Source organism: Perissodus microlepis, chromosome 11 (assembly GCF_051167445.1).
Source record: "Perissodus microlepis isolate ML-2025 ecotype Zambia chromosome 11, ASM5116744v1, whole genome shotgun sequence".
In the NCBI taxonomy this organism is placed as follows: Eukaryota; Metazoa; Chordata; class Actinopteri; order Cichliformes; family Cichlidae; genus Perissodus; species Perissodus microlepis.
The window spans coordinates 19,272,034-19,293,226 of NC_140471.1; the positions used below are offsets into that span (position 1 = coordinate 19,272,034).

At 39.4% G+C, this 21,193-nt stretch overlaps 2 protein-coding genes across 4 annotated transcripts in view; both read left to right on the top strand.

Moving 5' to 3' along the window:
* Positions 1-1,394: 1,394 nt before the first annotated feature.
* spmip4 (sperm microtubule inner protein 4) lies at positions 1,395-5,643 on the top strand. Its single transcript, XM_084944156.1, has 5 exons — positions 1,395-1,579; positions 1,650-1,738; positions 1,817-1,991; positions 3,650-3,738; positions 3,815-5,643. The coding sequence occupies exons 1-5, from the start codon at positions 1,396-1,398 to the stop codon at positions 4,709-4,711; spliced, it is 1,434 nt and encodes a 477-aa protein (XP_084800282.1). The 5' UTR covers position 1,395; the 3' UTR covers positions 4,712-5,643.
* A 948-nt stretch (positions 5,644-6,591) lies between these two features.
* Positions 6,592-21,193, top strand: part of osbpl3b (oxysterol binding protein-like 3b) — a 39,432-nt gene continuing 24,830 nt past the window's right edge. For all 3 annotated transcript variants that reach the window (XM_084943218.1, XM_084943220.1, XM_084943219.1), the window contains exon 1: positions 6,592-6,811. The gene's annotated coding sequence lies outside the window, so the exon portion shown is untranslated. The remainder of the gene's footprint in view (positions 6,812-21,193) is intronic.

The following is a 21,193-nucleotide window of genomic DNA, read 5'->3' on the forward strand; positions in this document are numbered from 1 at the left end:
TATACTCTAGAAGATTATTCGCTGTATATATAAAATAATGCACAAAAGTCTTAGGCTGCCCCTCACTTCATGTTTTTCTATGAAAATGGGAAATAGATCCAATGATATTTTTATTTCTTTAAGTAGCTGTCCAGGCTTCTTTGAGATTCAAAGCCTTTCTTTGGATGTTAGCTACTTTTTGTCCCATGGTTTGCAGATGGCTGGAAATTATCACTCCATAAGACCTGTTGCCACTTTTTCAGGGGAGTTATTGTAGAATTTGCCATACCTCAGCCTTCTTCTCCTTGTTTCCCTTCCTTAAGGAGGGCTTCTTGACAGCCACACTTCCACTGAGATCATTTCAGGACAGTAAACAGATCAACCGAAAGGCCAGATGCATCTCTCGGGTCCTGTTTCAGGGCTTTCATGGATTTTTTCCCTTTTGGTTAAGGACATAACTTGCAGATCCTGTTCATCTGATGTAGATTTTTTTTTTTTTTTTTTTTTGGGGGGGGGGGGGGGGGGGGGGAATCCCCTAGTGTTACTGCTGGCATTTTTCATAGATTCATCTAAAGACATAGAAACAAATGATAGCTACTAGCAATAAAGTGCCTAAAGATGCAATTAAATAATAGGTTCTTTGCTAAATTGTCTTGTCTGTGCTTTCTGACTATCCAGAGAAGTGAAACATTAGATTTTCCTAATAAGTAACAACATAATTTTTTGTAAAAAAAACAAACAAAAAAACTTACATTTTTTTTCTAAAATATGCGTGTTTTCTTGCTTTTATGACAGATGGTCTAATAAATTTGTTAAGTACTGTGTCTCAAGCTAAACTTGTGTGCAATTACAAACATCGTCTCTTTGTCCTTCTATACTAGTGGGGGTTTTTAGGGCTTTATCCTTCCTTCACATTCACTGATTATGAGTCAGGTCTTCAGCAGCCACATGGAGCCTTCACTCACCAGTGGATTCAGGGCTGATTTAAATAGACATTATCCCTGCGGTTATGGAGGAACCATACCTGGGTGAGTGTGATGCTGGCTTCATTATGAGACAGTCTTAGAATTTATAATGTAATATATCAAATGTAGTATAATTATATTATTATTTCACCTTCACAGGAGTATCACCAATCAACGCTGTAACAGCAGTGATGGCAGAAACAAAAGTCATGTTCGACTTAATGACCAACTGTAAGTAGCTGCTGATTTTATATAAATATTATAATCACAAACTTCCTCTTCCTGCGTTTGTGGTGATACATAATAACAGGTGTTTTTTGTTTTTTTTTACCAGAATACCAAAACCAACGGACATAAATATAGCGTGAGTACTCTTTCCATAATGATAAACTGATTTGTTTTTGCACATAATTCGACCCTTTCTTGTCTTTGTGCCTTTCATAGGGAGAAAATGATAAAGATTGCCATCCCAAAAGAGCATCCCTATTCATCGCACATCTCTCGTTTTGCAATGTTCCCATCCTTCCACTCACCAGATGACCCACATACAGGAGTCAGAGCTGCGTCTCAATCTTTCCTCAACCTCAGTATCCCAAATAGTGCACCTGATATCACTCTGCTAAGCAAAACTAAAGGTGGGATATTCTGATAAAAGGGAGTGGTAGAATGGTTAGGTCTTTAAGATGCTTCTTTTTTCACACCTAGGTGCTCCATATAGACTTGAGAGCTTAGAAACACCACTGAAAACAAGGAAGAAGCCTGTTATGTGGACAGGAGAACATGGCTTTTTTGATGTGAGTGATGAAATATCAATGACTTCACAGTTTCACTGACGTTAATCGAAGCATAAAGTGTCTTCCGCCTTCCACCAGCATGCAAAACCAGCAAAGGGAGAGAGCCAGGTTTTCTACCCCACTCCCCCAAAGATGGTGCTGCCCAACCTGAAACTTCGAGACTGGGATTTGACGCTGTCGGAGAGGACAAGCAACATCCTGAAAAACATGGAGAAGACCCTTTGGGTCACTTCCTACCAAATGCACTACACAGGTAAGAAGTGAAAATACTGAAAAAATAAATCCTTGTTAAACAGAAAGTATGTCTTGATTCAATTCATCAGTTTTATCTATCAGGACATATCTTAATGACCTTGTAGTACCATATCACCCTATTAGAGCACTTCGCTCTCACACTGCAGGCTTACTTGTTGTTCCTAGAGTATTTAAAAGTAGAATGGGAGGGAGAGCCTTCAGTTTTCAGGCCCCTCTTCTGTGAAACCAGCTTCCAGTTTGGATTCGGGAGACAGACACTATCTCTACTTTTAAGATTAGGCTTAAAACTTTCCTTTTTGCCAAAGCATATAGTTAGGGCTGGACCAGGTGACCCTGAATCCACCCTTAGTTACGCTGCAAGAGACGTAGGCTGCCGGGGATTCCCATGATGCATTGAGTTTTTCCTTTCCAGTCACCTTTCTCACTCACTATGTGTTAACAGACCTCTCTGCATTGAATCATATCTGTTATTAATCTCTGTCTCTCTTCCACAGCATGTCTTTATCCTGTTTTCCTTCTCTCACCCCAACCGGTCGCAGCAGATGGCCGCCCCTCCCTGAGCCTGGTTCTGCCGGAGGTTTCTTCCTGTTAAAGGGGAGTTTTTCCTTCCCACTGTTGCCAAAGTGCTTGCTCATAGGGGGTCATATGATTGTTGGGCTTTTCTCTGTATCTATTATTGTAGGATCTACTGTACAATATAAAGCACCTTGAGGCAACTGTTGTGATTTGGCGCTATATAAATAAAATTGAATTGAATTGAATTGATGAAAAATCTTCCTGTATTTAGCAGGTTCTAAATTATTCACATACAGCACATGAAATATTACACCGTGCTGTTATATATTTAACAAAAAAAAGCCAAAATGCAGAAGCAATGAGGGGAAAAACTAAGTACACCCTGTGATTCAGTATCTGGTCAAGCACCTTTTAGCAACAGTACCTTGAAGTTATCATTTCTTTATGACTTTATCTCTCACATCATTGTAGAGGAATCTTGGCCAAGTCTTCTTTACAATGTTGCATCAGTTAATCTGAGATTTTTGAAATTTCGTTTATACACAGCTCTCTTAATGTCATGCCACAGCATTTCAATTAGGTTGAGGTCCAAATCAGCAGCCTTCCACCACTGGACCCAACAGTTGGTTTGATGTGTTTCTGCTGATATGCTATGTTTGCATTTCTTGTTGTTTGTCAAATGTGGTTTTGTACATTATGGCCAAGCAGCTCCACTTTATTCTTGTGTGTCCAAAGGACATTGTTCCAGAAGTCCTGTGATTTGTTCAGATACAACTTTGAAAAACTAAGGTTTGTTGCCATGTTCTTTTTAGAGAGATGAGGCTTTCATACTTGTTCAATCTTCCTGTTTCTCTAAGATCATTGTTGATGTCTTTTCTCACTGTGACACACACCTGAATGCTCCAGACCAGCAAACTGACAGGACTCGCAGAGGTTCTCACACTTACTGATGATCAATCAGTGATGTGCATTTGGTTAGCAGCACCCAGCTAAAACTTTTTCTCTCAAGTCTTTTGGGAGTATTAATGGTATATTATTACCCCTCTGCATCTGCATTTGTAATGTGTAACGTTCTGTAGTTGATATTGTATTTTGTGCAGTAATCCAAAATCTGACATTAATGTGAAATCTTGTTTTAAGGATCAGGGCCAGCAAATCCTTTTATGACAGATGATTTCAAGGAAAAAATGACTAACTTTGCTGGGATTAATTCACACACGTCAAACCTGGTAAAAGCCATTGCATTTATTATATGGTAGTATTAACAGACCAGAACACTAATAAGTCTAATTATTTTCCCTGCAGCAAGAAAGGTCACATCCTGTGTTTGTTCCTTCTAAAGCAAGGCAAGGATGTAGAAAAAGACTGGGGAGCAATGTCAGGAGGAGCAGCTGCAGTCCCACTGCTGCTGAACTCCAAAATACATCTCCAACTCTAAACCAAAGCATTGCCTCGCCTGCTGTGAACCAACCACAAGAGATCACAGCTATGCGTAATGAGGCACCAGATCTGAACCAAATGGGTCATACTCAATCAGAGTGCAGCACTAACTCTACAAAGGCACAGCAGACTGAGCTGTCCCAGGAGGTCTTACGCAAGCAGCAAGCTCAGTGCAAATGCTCTGCGCATAAGGGCAGAAAGAGGGAAAACTGCAAAGTCCAGTTTGACAATGTCATGCAAGGATCCCCATCACAGAGCAACCAAGAGGCTAACGCTGCCAAGATCACAAACACAGAGCAACTCTGGGACCTGTCCAACCGCCTACATCCCCAAGGAGGGATAGAAGTCAACAGAGAGGAAAGCATCTGTGTAAAGGATGTGCTAAGTGACAAAAAACTTTTTAAAGTTGGAAGAAATATACCCAGCTGTAGTCCACTACTTGAAGACAAAGACCAGACAAGCAGGGAATCACATCCCAAATTGTTACCAGGAGCAGAGGACAGAGAGCGGCTACATGGCAACTCTAATCCGTGCATCATGCCACGCTCTCCTGTCCTGCCAGGCAGTTCTTCCATTGGGACTGTGGGTAAATCAGGTGCAGCCCTGACCCTATTAGACCTTCAACATTCATTCAGCAAGTCAGAGGCTCATCGCAAGTTCAACAGCTCCATCACTCATGCCGCTGTGAACCATAGAGACAACGTAGTCTGTGGGAAAAAACACAACTTCTATGGGATTAACTGCTACTACATCCATGGATGACCTTCCATCCAGCCATTTTCCCCATTTACCCAATTCAGAATTGCAAGGATGGATAGAGTTGTTCCCAGCTGTCAGAGGAGAAACGGCATGGTACACCCTGGACAGTTTACCACTCTCACATTTACACCTACAGCCAATTAACCTAACCACATACACGTTTTTGGACTGTGGGAGGAAACCTGAGGACGGGGAGAGCATACAAACTCCACATAGGAAGGCCCTGTCCAGCTGGTGGATTGAAACCCAGGGCCTTTGTGCTGTGAGGCAACAGTACTAACCACTGCAGCTCCCATATGGCCTTATAAACATAATTTTAATATCTCAGTAAAGCAATAGCAGTTCTAATAACCTGAATCCTGAAAGTAACTTAGTATTAAAATTTAAATGACTGCATGTATTTAACATTACTTAAGTGTGACTTTTCATAACCAAAGATGCAGTGGACAGTTTTTCAGAAGCGTTATTGCACCTATAGAGCAATTTATTACAGGTTTCAATATAGGTTATTGTTACATAAAACCGCAATAAAGACTTCTTGGCACAACTAAAATGGACTTTCATGGACTGACCATAAGGAATACAGCCTATTTTGTGCAATCCCTCATATGACTATAGTCACATTTAATGTTTCTCTGTAACTGTATAAGAATGCAATTTGTTTTTTGTTTTTCTTTCAGACTGAAGCTAATTAGAATAAACATATTACTGCGAGCACAGTAAGTGTTTCATCCATGTCGGAAGCATTGTTAATTTGCTCTTTAGTTTCACACATTTCATTTGCATTAGAGCTCAGGATTTATTTTACAGTACTGGTCTCTTACAAGCTGTGGCTAATTGTATCAAGTAAAATAAAAACAACAGCCTTCAAAGCTCACTTTTCAGCCAGCCTGCACAGTGCACACAGAAGCAATTCAGCTGTACCAGATTCATAATGCTGCACAGATGAATACTTTAGTCTTCCCTGTAACCTTTCCAATTTTACAGAGAGAGAGAGAAAAATACGAGGCTGATTTTTCCAGCAAATGTAACACAGAGTGCAGCACAGAGCATTGTGCTGCCTGTGTTATGGAATCCAACTCTGCGTATTATAGGTGCCGCAGTAACCTTCCAGCGTGCCACTGTGAAAGGAAAAAAAGGCTCTTTTGCACAAAATCTGTTGCAGTCAGGCTGACTTGTGTGAAATGATTTTTTTTTATGACAGTATGTCCTTGAGGTGCAAGCCTGCAGCCTTCACTGATACAACAGCGTCTCATTCAGACTTTCACTGAAAAAGAATAATGGCTCACAAAGCAAAGTAGACATGCACAGTTTGCTGTTTAATAATGGAGACAATATCAGTTTGTCGACGGGATGGAAATAAAAATTATATGGCTTTTGTTGAGTTCTGTTTCTGTCTGCTGTCATAATTATGCAATAAGTCTATACTTAAATCACGTGAAATGACTTAAAGGTATAAAAAAAAGTACCTATTTACTCAACTGTTGTATGTTTGCATTTTAATCTGTTTGCAGACGCTTTGACTGTTTAACAGTACAGATGTGATTCAGCAGTGTATCCAGTAGGTGGCGGTATATGCTAACTTTTGTCGTTTGAACTTCATTTATCGCTTCTAATGACAGTTATTTAGCCATTTTTGTGATATTTACTAATGTGAATAGTCAAATAAAATAAAATAAAAAAGTCAAATAAAATATTTATCCTCTAAGATCCACTATAACGCATTAATTAACAGGACTGCATGTAAAATATGAAGATAACTTCTACACTGTGTGTCCTTGCGCTTTGGGGACCTCCTATACACGTCTATGCGTCACGGAAACATGTCAGTGATAGAAACGCCGCCCCTTTAAGTTGACGCCGAGCTTTGCTTTGCAGTTTAATTGGAGTTGGCCTCAGTCAGTCGCCTCTCTTCTCCCTCCTCCGTACAGCGGTGGAGAGACTGATGCTTTTCAGCGCGGCTGGATGGTGCATGTGTGTACTTGTCATAGTAGAGTAGCCAGGCTGTTTGGTTGGGGCTCTAAATTGACTATCTCTTCTCCGGCTGTGGCCTTTCCTGTAGTTAAACATCTGTTCACCGATCGTGTCCATCTGTAGCTCAAGGTGAGTGTGTTTTCTTTCTCTCTCTCTCGTCCAAGAAAAACTCTTTGGCCTTGTAATTTTCTCTTATGCAATGATGACTCTCAAACCCTCTGGAAGTTATTTGATTGATTATGATCTTTCAGCCGAGCAAATCAGGTGAATGTGAATTTTTAGTTGTAATGTTCTTCGAAACACTTCAGCAGAGTCATCAAAGTTTAACAACCCATCGATAAACTGGATAAATGTAAAAGCGCTTGACCTTAAATGTATGTCCTATAGTTTAACAAGCAACTGGTATTTATATATTTATTTATTTGAAGGTCTGGACATGAGACAATATGAACAACAATAGATCACTTTGGTCTCCAGACTCTTGAGTCTTCTACAAGTTATAAAAGATGGTCTGTTGTTTCTATGATAAACCTAATATGCAGTAGAACTCATTAGCTTCACAGGCGACAAGTCATAAGCCAGGACTGTGAATAATGTGCCTTTATGACTGTGTGTATCTCTCATGCTGAGTGGATGTAGGTGTGTGTGATATCCATTTTCAGATTCAATCATGGCTGGAGCTCAGCATCTCATGCTCAACAGATAGTGGTCAAAGCAAACAGGATTATGGAGGATTTTGCTTTGTTTCACATGTAATATTGAATATTTATGGTAGTTATCAGTGCACCCGAGCAGGATTCATAAATCCAGCTGAATAAGAGTGACTTATGGCACAACTTCACAGTGAAAAAAATATGACTCAAAGCTGTTTTGTCAGAGGTCTATGTGGCTCATATACAGAGTAATTTTACAGCTAACACAAGGTCGCTCAGTTTTCTAGAGTGCTGTGTAAACAGTGCAACAGAGGAGGCTTTTCAAGTGTTGCTTGAACTGTGTTTGTTCATACATGTATGGGGAAGGCCACTCAGAATTTCAGCATAAATGCACGCTGGCGTGGGGTGGAGCAAAGGAGGTAGATAGTGTGCACGCTGCCACAGATTTGTACACAGTTAAGGAGAAAGCCAAGGTTATTCAGTGGAACATTGAGTTTTATTTTTATTTTTTTCTTAGAGATTGGCAATGTTGGTTGTTGTGACAGTAAATTCTTGAGGGCTTGGTAAGTTTCAGTGTATAAATTACTTCTCATTTTCTGTCACAGCTGTGCTCACTGGGGACTATGGTTTGTTTGGTGGCTCATCTGTCTTTCCTGCAGCTCCTGAGGTTTTGTGCTCCTATCACGCCCAAGTCAGTGATTGCAGTCAAACACAAAGAGACTGTGAGAGAGAAGAATCAATAGAATCTGTGGAATGCAACAGCGAGAAATAAAATAAAATTGCTTTGTCTGGGGAAAAACACATATAATCGCAGAGTTTCAAAAAGAAAACATGGTTAAGGAGGATTTTCTAAATTTATTTTATTTTATTTAACTGGACATTTTGTACAGTAGAATATTTATTTTGAAAATCCTAAATAGTAGGTGTGGTGCTTAATTTAATTTCATGGGTATAGCTAGTATTAGCAGTAAAGCACTGCATTTCATAAGGTGACCTCCAGCTCACAGTAATTTCACTGAATGTTTGAATGGGCCTATAATCTGTCAGATTCTACAGAATTCGTTCATTTTGGTGCTGAGTCTTTATATTGCATGGGCTGTTTCCAGTTTTTTAGGTCACCTGCTGTTGTGTTGTTTATAGTGTAACATCATATTGCAGAAAATTGCACAGCACCGACGGTCAGGCCAGCACATTGATATTTACCAGTCAATAATTTCCTTGCAATGATCATCAGAATTCAGATAGCAGAGGATGTATAGAGCTATCATTTTCGCACACTGGCTCATACAGTGACCTGTGTAAAGTAGTTGTGGCTTCAGGGTGTACGTTACAAAAACCCCAAACTTATTTGTAATAGCCGCTAACTGGCAGGTGAACAATGCAAAAAAAAGTGTCAACAAAGCAGCTGTTGTGAGTATGTGGCAGGTGTTTTTGCTATTTTTGCAGGGCCTGTAGGTCTACATAAATAATTCATGTGGTTTCATATCTAAAAATATACATGTGGTTTTGGGCCGGCACGAGAGAAGCTCCTCCTTTGAGCTGTAGTTTCTGTAGTTTTCAAATTCAACTTAAGGGTTTTTTGTTTTGGTTTTTTTTTGGTTTTTTTTGGGGGGGGGGTTCTAAATAATAGAACTGAAAGAAGCTTCTCGGATGAGAGGTGAAACGTCTTCAAGCAACTTAAAGAAGTCCAGACGCTTTTCTTTACAAGCTCCTTTGACTACGATGACCTGGATGACTGAGAACCTTCACAGACGTTTCTAAATAATAAAACCCTGCAACAGGCTGATGACTTTTCCTCTTGCCATATGACAGCTGAGATAGCCTCCAGCCCCCCAACACAACCCTGAATTTGATAGCAGGATAGATGGTTAAGATCATCACTCCCGCTGTTATGCAATTTGTCCATCTACTTTTTGTCCAAATTAGTAATATAGTTTTTTAATAGCAGCTTGCTACTCTTGTCTTCAGCCTCCTCCAGGCATCGGAGAGACTGAAAGAAGCTCAAAGGCTGGTTTCATAACTCCCTCACAGACTGCCAGATATCTGCATGAAATTTTAACGAGGGCGGCACTAGTTGATACTTTTTGATAAAAACCAATAAAGCACAGTGAGGGGGAAAAAACATGTTTTTTTCCAAACTCCTGCATATAATAGCGGTCTTTCTGTGGCATTTAAAACTGATCCGATACTGTCTTTAAGAATGACAGTTTTTATGTAACAGAACAGTTACTTCTGCTTTTCAAGTTCAAATCATATCAACAAATACCTACATAATAAAGCATGACAGTGTCATTTTATACAGTCACTTGCCACTTTATTAGGTACACCCTTCTAGTACAGGGTTGGGCCCCTGAGCTGCCTTAATTCTCATGGCATTGGTTCAACAATCCCCTGAAAACGTTCTTTAGAGATTTGGATTCATATTGATGTGATAGCATCACACAGTTGCTTCAGATTTGTGGGTGAAGGCCATCTGAGTACAGTGAACTCATCGTCATGTTCAAAAAATCTGTTTTAGATGATCTGAGCTTTGTGACAAGGCAGGATTCACCCCTGCTTTCATGATGTTTACACCAAATTCTGACCCTACCATTCGAATTCTCACAGGGAAATCTAGACTCATCAGACCAGGCAATGTTTTTTTTCCAGTGTTGCCTGGTCTGAGAAGTTTTAATTGCTGAGGAGATGCAAATTCTAGTCCTAGTTTCCTGTTCTTGGCAGCTCATTGTGGTATTCCTCTGCTGTAGCCTGTCTGCTTCAGGGCTGAACATGGTGTGCATTTAGAGATGGTCTTCTTCATACTATTGTTGTAACATTCTTCACTAATCTCCTGCATCATCAAAGCATTTTTACACAGATAACTATCGCTCACTGGGTAGTTTTTCTTTTTTGCATGATTCTCTATGAGCCTTTATGCCATCAACAACCATTCAAAGTCACTTAAATCACTTTTTCCCCAAATCTACACACATAAATGTGCTCCCATGTGATGGTCAACGAGTGCTGCAACAGATGTACCCAATAAAGTGGTTGGTTAGTGTGCATATTTGGTGGTAGTGCTCTGTTCTGAGACCACTCCCCATTCAAAGTCACTTAAATCACCTTTCTTCCTCATTCTGAACTTCAGGTCTTGTCTTTGTATCAACATGCCTAATTACACAGAGTTGCTGCCATGTGATCTGAGTAGTTGCAGTTGAACAGATGTACCTAATAAAGTGGTGAGCTGGTGCATAAGAATCTATACCTGCTTATTTTCACAGCTGTAGATGAAAGTTCTGTTAATTTGTAGTTCTCGTTGCTTTGTCCTCACTGGTTGAAAAACCAGGATATTGTGAATTTTAAATAAGTAACATAACACTCCATATATATCATGTCAGTCCATAAACTTTCAGAGATGGTTCTCATCAACCATCTTCATAAACAATGATGAATCCAACTCTTTGATTTTGGATTCTTTGATCCTTGGACTTTTCAGCTTCTTGTCTTATGACCTGGACATGCAGTGATGTTCCAGCTTCATCAGAGCTCCCATCATGTAGCGTCCTTGTCAGATGTAAATATAACCAGCTAAACATGTTCACAGCTGTATGCTGTGCTTTGTGGCTAAGTACTGCCTCACAGTCCTGTTTTGAGTTACTCGAATTCTTGTTGGCGTGATGTGACAGATTTCAAAATATGATAGTGGTTGAATTAATTTGGTACTGAAATTGGCAGTCTGTTCACATTTTTTAGTCAAGTGAACTTTTTAGATTTGGTGTGCAATATCAAGCAAGAAATTAAGGTGTCTATTAGCAACATCATATGAGGAAAAAAACTTTATTTGGGCACTAAATTAGATCAAAAGACAATGGCTGAAGTAGAGTATTTTCAAAAACCTGTAGGTGAGATCTGATCTCTCCGCGACTGTAGCAGTACTGACTGCAACTGACGTCTTCCAGAGGATGACTGCAGAGTAACCACAAAGCACGAGCTTGTCAGAGAAGAAAACTCAGCGCTGCTTTGTGTTGGCTCCTCATTCTTTTGTCACTTCAGGGATGCCACAGTTTGAGTCATCCTCTGGTGCTGTGACAGTTTATATGCTACAAAATCAGGGAGGGACTCATCTGTGCTGTCCTGATGTAGTTCGTGCATGAAGTAAATCTCTCAAAATGTGGTAACTCCTCTCAGTCAGACACTTAGTCTTTGTCTGTTCATAAATGGAAGGTAAAGGAAGACGATGCCATGTCTAAATATATCGTCACTCCAATGTCTAAGAGGTGGCTTGTGGCAGTGCAGATGTTCATTTAGCTTTTTGTGATTTCTCTTTATTAAACCTGTTTTTTGTCCCCATGAGAGTCATAACTACTGTTATCTTTAATTGGGGAAGCAACAGCTGCATCACCTGACAAGCAAGTTGCTACATGATACATCATAAAGAGCTCTCTGGGCCCGGAAATCCAGCCAATCTATGTTTTTCCCCTCTCTTATCAGCAAGTGTTGAACCAAGCTGCAGCTATTCTGCATTCTAATAGGCTGGTGCTGAGTTATGAGGCTGTCTGGCTCCCTTACACTGAGAGTACAACAAAGGAAAGGACCTCTGTCACCCTCAGAGCTGACAAGAGAAAGAGACAGTGAGGGAGTTACGGGGATGTTGGAGCGTAGGTGGTGCACCGAGGTTATAGCTGATTAACAGGATGCGGTGTAGTAGTTTTGAGAGTGTGACACAGAGCCTGTGACGTGTCAGGCAGTTTTAGGCATGAATGAGAAAGGTGGCTGTGTTTCTAGCATGAAAATAGCTCTACAAAGCTTTCCTCTTAGGGTGATGAGCAGTGACAGCTTCACACTTCTGCTTCATACTCCTGAAAATGTAATACTGCAGATAGTGGAGAGGCACTTTAAGCTCAGCACCGTGATCCCTTTTTTTGGAGCAGCTCCCTGTGGCCTTGGCAACCTTTCACCACGACTCCTTAAAGCAGATCAGGAGCAGGCGTGACTGTATGCGCGCCTCTTTCAGGAAAAGGTGTGGCTCACACACAGGGAGACGTGGGCTGGCAAACATTGCCATGTTGGAGGGTCAAGAGCTGTGAGAATGAATAATATCAATATATTGGGATGAACTAGTGTTCTTTCTGTGTCAGTCCACAATGCTGATGGCTTGTTGGGTGCTCCCATGATAACCTGGGATACTGAGAATAATCAGGTAATATATGAATAAATAAAACAAATATAAAGTTCTGTAGAGCCCTTGATCTGCAGACAATTTAAGAAGAAGGACTGCTTTCACCCTTTTCACATTTACACTGATTAAGTTTCTTGGGAAGAGATAGATCACATAAGTAAGGTGATTAATTACTGAACCTAAACGTCACAGTCTTTCCTCTTACTGATAAACTGAGGAATTGAGCGTGTTCTTGACAATCATTCATCTAAAACTTTAAAGTTGACCGAGTATTTATAATACTTTATTTATCAATTTTAAAGTTTTATTGATTTTAATTTTCTTTTCTTTTTTTCCGAAAGAGACCTGGCCAAACGAGCAGCAGAGCTGGGGACCCAAGTGAGTTTGAGGTCATTTGAATGAGGGCTGGTCTCATTTTGGGGTTCTATTCCGCATTGCTAAGCAACAGAGTAGCCCTGTTGCTAGGCATCATCATCTTCATCATGCTACAGTTCAGATAGTTATGACCTATCAGCGATCCGATGCTGGCTCAAGCATAGATCTATGCTCAAACTCTCATCTTTTAAAAAGCTGCATTGCTGTGTCCCTTATTATGAATAGTCGTGTTTCCTCATACGTCTCCAGCCATTAGCGCTATTCCTGTGCAGCACATTTTTAAACTAAGTGTTTAAAAAGTCATAATAATGTACACTTAAAATACTGTTGGCTCCAGTTTACCCTTGTTGTCTCTTCACTGACTCTCACTTAAGATGGGCTCTAATTGAAAACAAACTTCACCACCAAATGTTCAGTGCTGCTATCTTTATCTTAGCCTAATGATATCTCTGTAGCTAGCCACTGGGTGACAGATCATAATATCAATTAGTTTAACTTCCTATTCCTTCAAAGCTTTGCTGGTATCTAAGTTTTCATCTTAGATTTCAACCAAAGACAGAACAGTGTAGAAATTGTTATTATCATTTTTAGACATAATTAAGTCATGATATCTTAGCTTTAGACTTAAACATGCTAGCTAGCTTAAATCTGTTCAGCATTTGAAATCCTCTTCTTCATTAATGCCTGAATGCTGTTTGACTGTAGCATCTGGGCAAACACTGCACTGCTCACTTTGTTTGCTCTGAAAGAATCTGTACCATTTTCAACTAAAGACATATTTAGACCTGAAATTGCTAATTACATCAGACCTAACAAGCAGACTGCCTGCTCTTTTGCTGTGACATCTGTGGCCACTGATGTTACAGAGTAAGATGTAAAAGTAATTAAGAAAATTCAAGAAATTTAAATTACTTTGGCAAAGCAGCAGTAACTAAGAAGATCAAAGTAGTGAGATTAGAATTAGAATTTTTGAAGAAGATTTTAGAATTAGGACAGGGAATAAGAAGGTCAAAGCCGCAAAAGAAGGAATCTCTGTATGTGTCTATTCCCTTTCACATCAGTTACGTCAACTTTTGCTCACACTAACACATCTAAAGATAGAAAGTCTACGCAAAGTGACATGCAAGGATTTAATGGTGATTTAATGGTGCCCAGTCGTGCAACCTTAATGCCTGCACCATTGGGCGATACACCAGTAACGTGTATAAGAGAAACTTTAAAATTTCATATTCTGTTTTCTGTGCAATTGTTCATGCTCTCACTAAATAATTCTTACAACTTGAACAGGAAAACTGAGATAGGAGCTGTCACTTCTGCTCTTCTGTTCTGATTGCATCCCATTGAAGAACCCAGCCTGCACCTCTAAGCAGTTTTCAACATCACGATCTCTGAAATAGTCTTTCAGATTTGAATTATTTGTTTTTTCTCTTCTGCAGTTCCTTATGAAAGCACAGCTTTATGATGTGTTATCATTTCATGAATATTGCAGACTCAAATGTGTGAGAAACCACAGATTGGAGAATAAAGAGAGTTCTCTACCTCATGAAGTGAGATTCATTCAGTGAAGTAAACAAGGGTACTAGTGGGCTGATCTCTCTGAAAAATAAGCATCAACGGTTAAAGGAATGCTTGAATATTCACGTTGAATATTAATGCCTTGAATTTTAAGTTAATAGCAGAAATTTTAGCAAGTGTGATTATTCCGTTCAGTGGTAGATGATGTGCACTGTGATGACAATCAAGAACAGTTTCCAGTTGTTAATCAGAACCAAATTCTTTTGGTTCATTTGATTCTTTTGAATCCTGCCTTCCAGCTTATGACTTTGTTTCATCAATGATATGTTTTGCACTTGACACCAAACTCAAAGAAGTGAAGCGTCTGTCCATGAGTCACATGCTAGCCTTCTTTACTCTTTTATATAGTGTTGAGACTGTGCATTGCTTCTGTTAACCAGTGATGGCCTCTTTTGTTCCAAAGAGAAAATTATTCATGAATCTATAAAGGAATCTATACAGAACCAGACCTATAAGAAAAATCAATAATGGCATTGGTATCTGTGAAATAATGTCAATATTCCTATCAATATAACTGATCTGTATAATTATTACTATTTATATGCTTCATAACTATGACACTAAAGCCAGCAACAGGTTTTTTTCTCAGCAGAAAGACTAAAATAGGGGTCAGCATCCTGTTAATTTAAAATTTTATTCTAAATCTGTGTATTGATTTTATAGGCTTTTTTCTTTTTAAATCTGCGATACATTACATCATTCAAATCAAAGAAAAATGTAGATGTAAAAGTACTTTTGCTTCATTTATGTCAGTTTCTCATTTCCTCTCATTGTTCATTTGTGTTTCAATAAAAAATAAAGCCTAAGTGGCATCATCCCAGTGGGGCAGTGTGCAGCTGTAATATGATTACTGTTATTAAGGTGGTAAGTTTCAGATGCAACAAATGAGTGTGCCTCCTTTGTCAGCTATCAGATAAAGGTCTATCTTTCTAAGGAAAATACATAAAAGGGAATAATAGAAATACATTTTGATGTATGCCTGTAGTTATATCGTCAGAGGGACAAAATTAGAAGAAAGATAAATAAGTGTCTAGTTATTGCCAGATTTTGTATTGTTTTCAGAGTGCTTTTAACTGGGAGGGATAAGCTCCCGGAAAAAAAGCTGGTGGACTGCAAGGATAAAGTAGCTACTGCAACATCATGTTGGGTGTGTTGTGTTTGCAGAGGCAGTTTATAACCTTTAGGCTGGTTGTTTGAGAGCCAAAAAAGACAAGAGAGAAGAGTGATGTTTACCCTTGAACCAGTTCTAAATCAACATTGACTTTCTTCTAATAAGTTCATTTTTTGTGATCCAGCCACTCTCACAAGAAAATGATCAGTTTAGATTCAGCCCATGATGAATGAGAGGCCATTGGTTTTATTGAATAAAATTAAAGACTTGTCTTCTGCTGTCCAATTCTGGTAAGTCCATGTGAATTATAGCCTCTGTTTCCTGTTCTTAGAGTGAACAAGTCACATCTACTGTGGTCTTTGGAAGTGACATCATCAGTGACATCATCAAGGCACTTTCTCTTAGAGAACTGCTGCTGACTGATATTTTTTCAGACCGTTCTCTGTAACACCTAGAGATAGTTATGTGGAAAAATCTCAGTGAATCAGCAGGTTGTGAATTACTCAGACCAGCCACAATGATGTCACATTCAAAGGCAATTAAACTGCCATTTTCTTCCTCTTTCTGACGCTCAGTTTGAAACTCAGAGGGTCATCTTGATCATGTCTGCAAGCCTAAATGCAGTGAGATGCTGTCGTATGATTGGCTTGTTAGATATTTACGTTAATAACCTGGGGTTGTGATTCCCACTTCAGCAATTTTAAGCACGCTCTTCCTGCTGGTATTTACTGAACTCCAGCAGCGTCTCGCCTCTTGTGAAATGAATCTCACTCTAAAGTTCACTTCTGAGATGAGGGAGTCTTTCCCCACCCTGTTACATCTGAATTACTGTGATGGATCAGCAGCTAATATGAGCTTAAGTGCTATCATTTTTGCAAGCACGACTCTATTTTCTAACAAAGCTGCTCTGTGGGGGTTTACCCATGAGTCTTTTATTCTGGTGAGTCACATCCTAATGATGCCTAAAAGCCTGCTATGCATGTCATCCTCATTGGCAGACTGGATTTAGTGAAAGGACAGAGGAACATCTGCAACTTGAACTGCAGATGAGTTACAATAAAGGGCTTTCAGCTTCTGTCAATGTGGTTAGTGCAGCTTAGAGGGACATTAAACCATGTATAACTTAATTTGAAACCTACTGCTGACCAAGGATTTGTTGACAATTCTCTGGTACGCCTTAAATTAAAAAAAGAGAGAGAATGGGCTTCATAACAGTGCACAAGGGCCTTGAAAGGCTTATGTCTCAACAGCTTGGGAGGTGTTTTATCAAGCACTTGCTGACATTTATGATTATTTTGTGTTATTAATCACACGATTAATTGTGATATGAATGTGCTTGCCTTTGAGCATCTTTGTGTGTTATGCAGCTGATACTAGTCCAAACTTTTCCAAGCTTTTATTATTTAGTTTTAGCTCATCGTGTGTGTTCGTTGAGTTACAAAAATCAAGTAGACGATAAAACATTTTTCATATTTTTTTGGCATTTCGTAGCCTAAGCAGTTACTCAGATTCATAAATGATGAAAAGAAATTGCTGGCTGCAGGCTAAACTATGCCACCCCCCTATCTATTTTTCTTTCCTTTCTGCTCTGCACTCTATGTCACCATCCTGTAATGGGCAAAAACACCCCCATATTACAGTAAGACAAGACTAGGGATGGGTACCGGTAGGTTCTAACATAAACGGTAGTAACCAGACCGAAAAGCAGCGCACATTTCGGTGCTTTATTTCGGTGCTTTTTCCTGAGATGTCATATACATACATTGGATTCTAGCCAATCATTTTACCTTTGCAAGCGTAGTAGGCCGGCCCAGGTACGTAGAGCAGAGCTACAGATTAAAAATGCCCAAGGCGAAGCGGTCAAAAGTCTGGCTGTACTTCACAGCAAAAGATGCAAACTCAGCAGCCTGCAACAAGTGCTTTAAGGTGATACTGTGCAAAGGAGGTAACACCTCGAATCTGATGAAACACCTGGCGACGCATAGCGTTTTTTTAAAAGCTGAGAAATGCACCGTATTTGATAGCTTGCTGCGAGACCTCACACCGTGCACATCTACTGCGGGGTGGTGCCTGTTATCGGACCCGGAGTCAGCAACATCCCCCAAGAACCGGAGGAGTACAGTCCTGGCCCCTAGCCCTGCCAGTGTAGCAGAAACGATGACGGATGATGATGGCAGCAGCAGCCGTTCTTCTCTGCGTGAGTAGCTTAATGTTGTTTGTGTGTAATTTACGTTGAGTAGGCTAACCACGTTATTACATTAATGCATGTAAGGTGAACTAGCAAACACCATCGTAGTTACATGCAGCTGTCTTCTTGTTTGATGGCAGATACTCCCTTCACCCTGGCCAAAAAGGCTAAAATGACCAAAGAAAAAGTGGAAAACAGCTAAACATGAGAGGTTTTTGGACGATGTTTGTGTTTTTTCCATTGTTTAAGCACTGCTTCCAGCCAAGAGTGATACCATATATGCCCTCTAGCTGCAGAAAAGGCTAACATTGTTATCTTTTTACAAAAAAACAGCTAAACATGAGAGGGTTTTGGACAAAGTGTGTGTTCTCCATTCTTTAAGCACCGGTTCGAGCACCGTTTAAGCACCGGCACAGTTTCAAAAGTACCGGTTTGGTACTGATAAAACCTAAACGATACCCATCCCTAGACAAGACTAGTCTGTGAGTAAGAAAACCAGGACAGCCAGTAAAGGTCATAAGACATCTGTCTCACTGAAGTGTTATGCTAATTTGTCATTACAGAACAACTGTGGGACTCACCCACCCATACTGAAATATTCAATAGATGTTAGTCACTTCTTCATTTAGCCTTTTGTGTTTGAGGATTTTTTTAAACATTATCATGCAGACCCACTAAAGAGTCGCAGTGAGGCTGTACACAACTGCTTATATCATTCTATAAATCAATGAACTTCTGGTAGGCTCACTTTACCTTTGCTGTCTTGTAGACCTATAATAACCCTGCATCCTCAGATATAGCTCTATGTGTTTTTTAGCTCTATCCAACTTATTTTACCATTATTAGTCACACTATCTGTAATGTTTTCATATAGAAAAATGAAATGATTAGTGAGACATTAATATTGGTGAAAATTTCACTTGTAATATTGGAGAATATACTGTGTAATATATATAAAAAAAACTTTAAAAAATCCTATTAAAAATTAATCTAATGGAAATATATGGAAATATTTATTTTTATTCTTTTCAGCTTGTCAATAATGGGATGTTGCTGTGATGTACAGGATATACATGTAAGATGTTATGGATGCTGATTTTCTTCATACTGATATTTTATTTAAATCAGCTCCATCAATGGTAATAATTCTTCTTAAAGGTAATTTTCATTTTGATTGCAAAAGGTTAGCATCTTGTCTCCCACAAACAAAAACTACCTGGCTGCTTGACAATATGTTTTTTTGACTACCTTAAAAGTTTTCTACAATATTTTAAATCAAGCTTTCTATAATATTTTTTACTCCATACATCCATTTTCACTACTTATTCATTTCACAATTGCGGTTGAGATGGAGCTCATCCCGACTGTCATAGAGTGAGATCCAGTTCTCTTGCAGGGATGACTCAGAGAGACAGACAGTCGTTCATTCTTACTGCCAATTTAGAATCACAATTAAAATAACATGAATGTCTTTGGACTGTAAAGAAGCCAGAGCACCCAGAGAGAGCTCACACAGACACGAGAAAAACATACAAATTCCACAAGAAAGGCCCCAGTCTGGATTCAAAACTAGAAACTTCTAGCTGTGAGGCAGTGGTCCTAACCATTGTCCTGCCATAGTAGAGGCTTTTCCTTTTTTTTAACGAACTATAAGCCAATATAAGTCTGTAACAAGCCATCAGTTCTTTTTAAAGTTTTATACTTAGGTATTAAATAATCTGACCACTCTAATCCTCAGCAGTTTGATTGAATTCTCTAATGGCAGAATCAAAATTTGCTTTGTAATTGTGTTAAACACTGTAATTACAAGTGTTATCATGTAGGAACAGGAACATCAGCACATAGTAGAATCACAGTACTTTTGTACTACCAGAGTCTTTGCTCTGTACCAGGTTTATTGTTGGGCCTCAATGATTTTGATGTGTACCTGAAAGATCATAAATAATTCAATCTTTCTGCGCAATCAGGCTGAGCATCCAAGTTTATAACTTAACAGCCATATTCTTCTCCATATTAGGATGGCATGGTGGTGCAGTAGTTAGCACAGTTGGCTTCCACGAAGGTCCCAGGTTCAGATCCAATCTGGGTGCTTCCTGTGTGCAGTTTGTATCTTCTCCCTGTGTCAGCTAGGGTTCTCTCTGGGAACTCTGGTGTCCTCCCACAGTCCTAAAACATGAATAGGGTGAGTTTAATTGGCGATTCTAAATTAGCTGTAGGTGTGAATGTGAGAATAAGCCCTGCAGCAGATGGATGACCTATCATATGACAGCTGGAATATGCTTTGGAGTGGCCACCACGCTCTGCCATCCTCTCGGTAGCCAGTCCTGTCCTGGCTCTTTTGTTTTTTTAGTGATTTCTGTTTTTTTTATTAATCAAGTGTCTACTAGAGAACAATTATGAGTTTTAATTAAAGAAGGCATATTTTAACACTTATATTTTTGAATTAATGGAAGTGTCACACATCCACAGAAGCTATATTTTAAGTTTTAGCTCAAACTACCTCAGAGCTCTGTATATGTTGCAACTTCACTGCTAGCAGCTTAAATTCAGTTAAGCGATTGCTACCCACACTCCTCACAGTATGAGGGCTTTGAGGAACAGAAAGCAACTTTCTCTCTGAGGGGTAATTTTACATGTAAGTAAAGCTAAAATGACAGCACAGCCATTGTCTCGAAGGTCTGTGTGCTGTGATTTTGTCACACAGTGAACAGGATTACGACTCTGACAGCGCAGACCAGCATCTTGGGCCTCCTTAGTGTGACTGTCTCAGTGACGGTCAGCTGCTCTGGCGAGAGAAGCTGACTGAAAAATATGGAAATGAGAACAACTTTACTGTGAACTTGGCTGTTAAAAAACAGCATATGTGAGCATGGAGAGTAAAGGAGAAGCAAACTGATGTAAACAGCTGACAAAAAGCCAGCTGAGTCTAACTTGCACTGAGCACAAAATCACAGTAACCCACAGCCCTTTCTTTTTTTAATTGGTTTCCAATCTGCCTTAAAATTTATACTGTTTCTGATTGTTCTTCAATTTTGGCCTTACTCTAACACTGTTTTCTTCCAAGCTAATACATTTTTTACCACAGTCACAGTGTAGTGTATGTCCTAATGTTATAATTTAGCAAGTGTCCTTCACTGAAAAAGGGTAACTATTGGAGCTCTAGTATCTACCACTGCTGTCATGCAGATGAAAGGCTGAGAAGTGGTTTTGTATAAGATGAAAGGCTTCCATGAAGGCAGACAGTGTTACAGACCTGTGCATAGCTGCTGTGATCTGTGGAAAGTGGATGAATAATCAGTGAAGATAAGGATAAACTGGCTAGATAAACACACAGATAAAAAGATAACATTTAATTTGTTATAAATGACGTCTGTCTATAGATTCATTTCTTTCTGTGGAGGTTTCAGTAACACCATACAGCAATAATTTAGATACAAAATTTCACAAGCTA

What these genes read in the sequence shown, in the direction of transcription:
- spmip4 (XM_084944156.1), top strand. Translation starts at nt 1,396, where the DNA reads ATGATAAAGATTGCCATCCCAAAAGAGCATCCCTATTCATCGCACATC. An exon ending in CTACCAAATGCACTACACAG is followed by an intron (nt 1,992 to 3,649) that starts GTAAGAAGTGAA and finishes TCTTGTTTTAAG; the next exon opens with GATCAGGGCCAGCAAATCCT. An exon ending in ATTCACACACGTCAAACCTG is followed by an intron (nt 3,739 to 3,814) that starts GTAAAAGCCATT and finishes TTTTCCCTGCAG; the next exon opens with CAAGAAAGGTCACATCCTGT.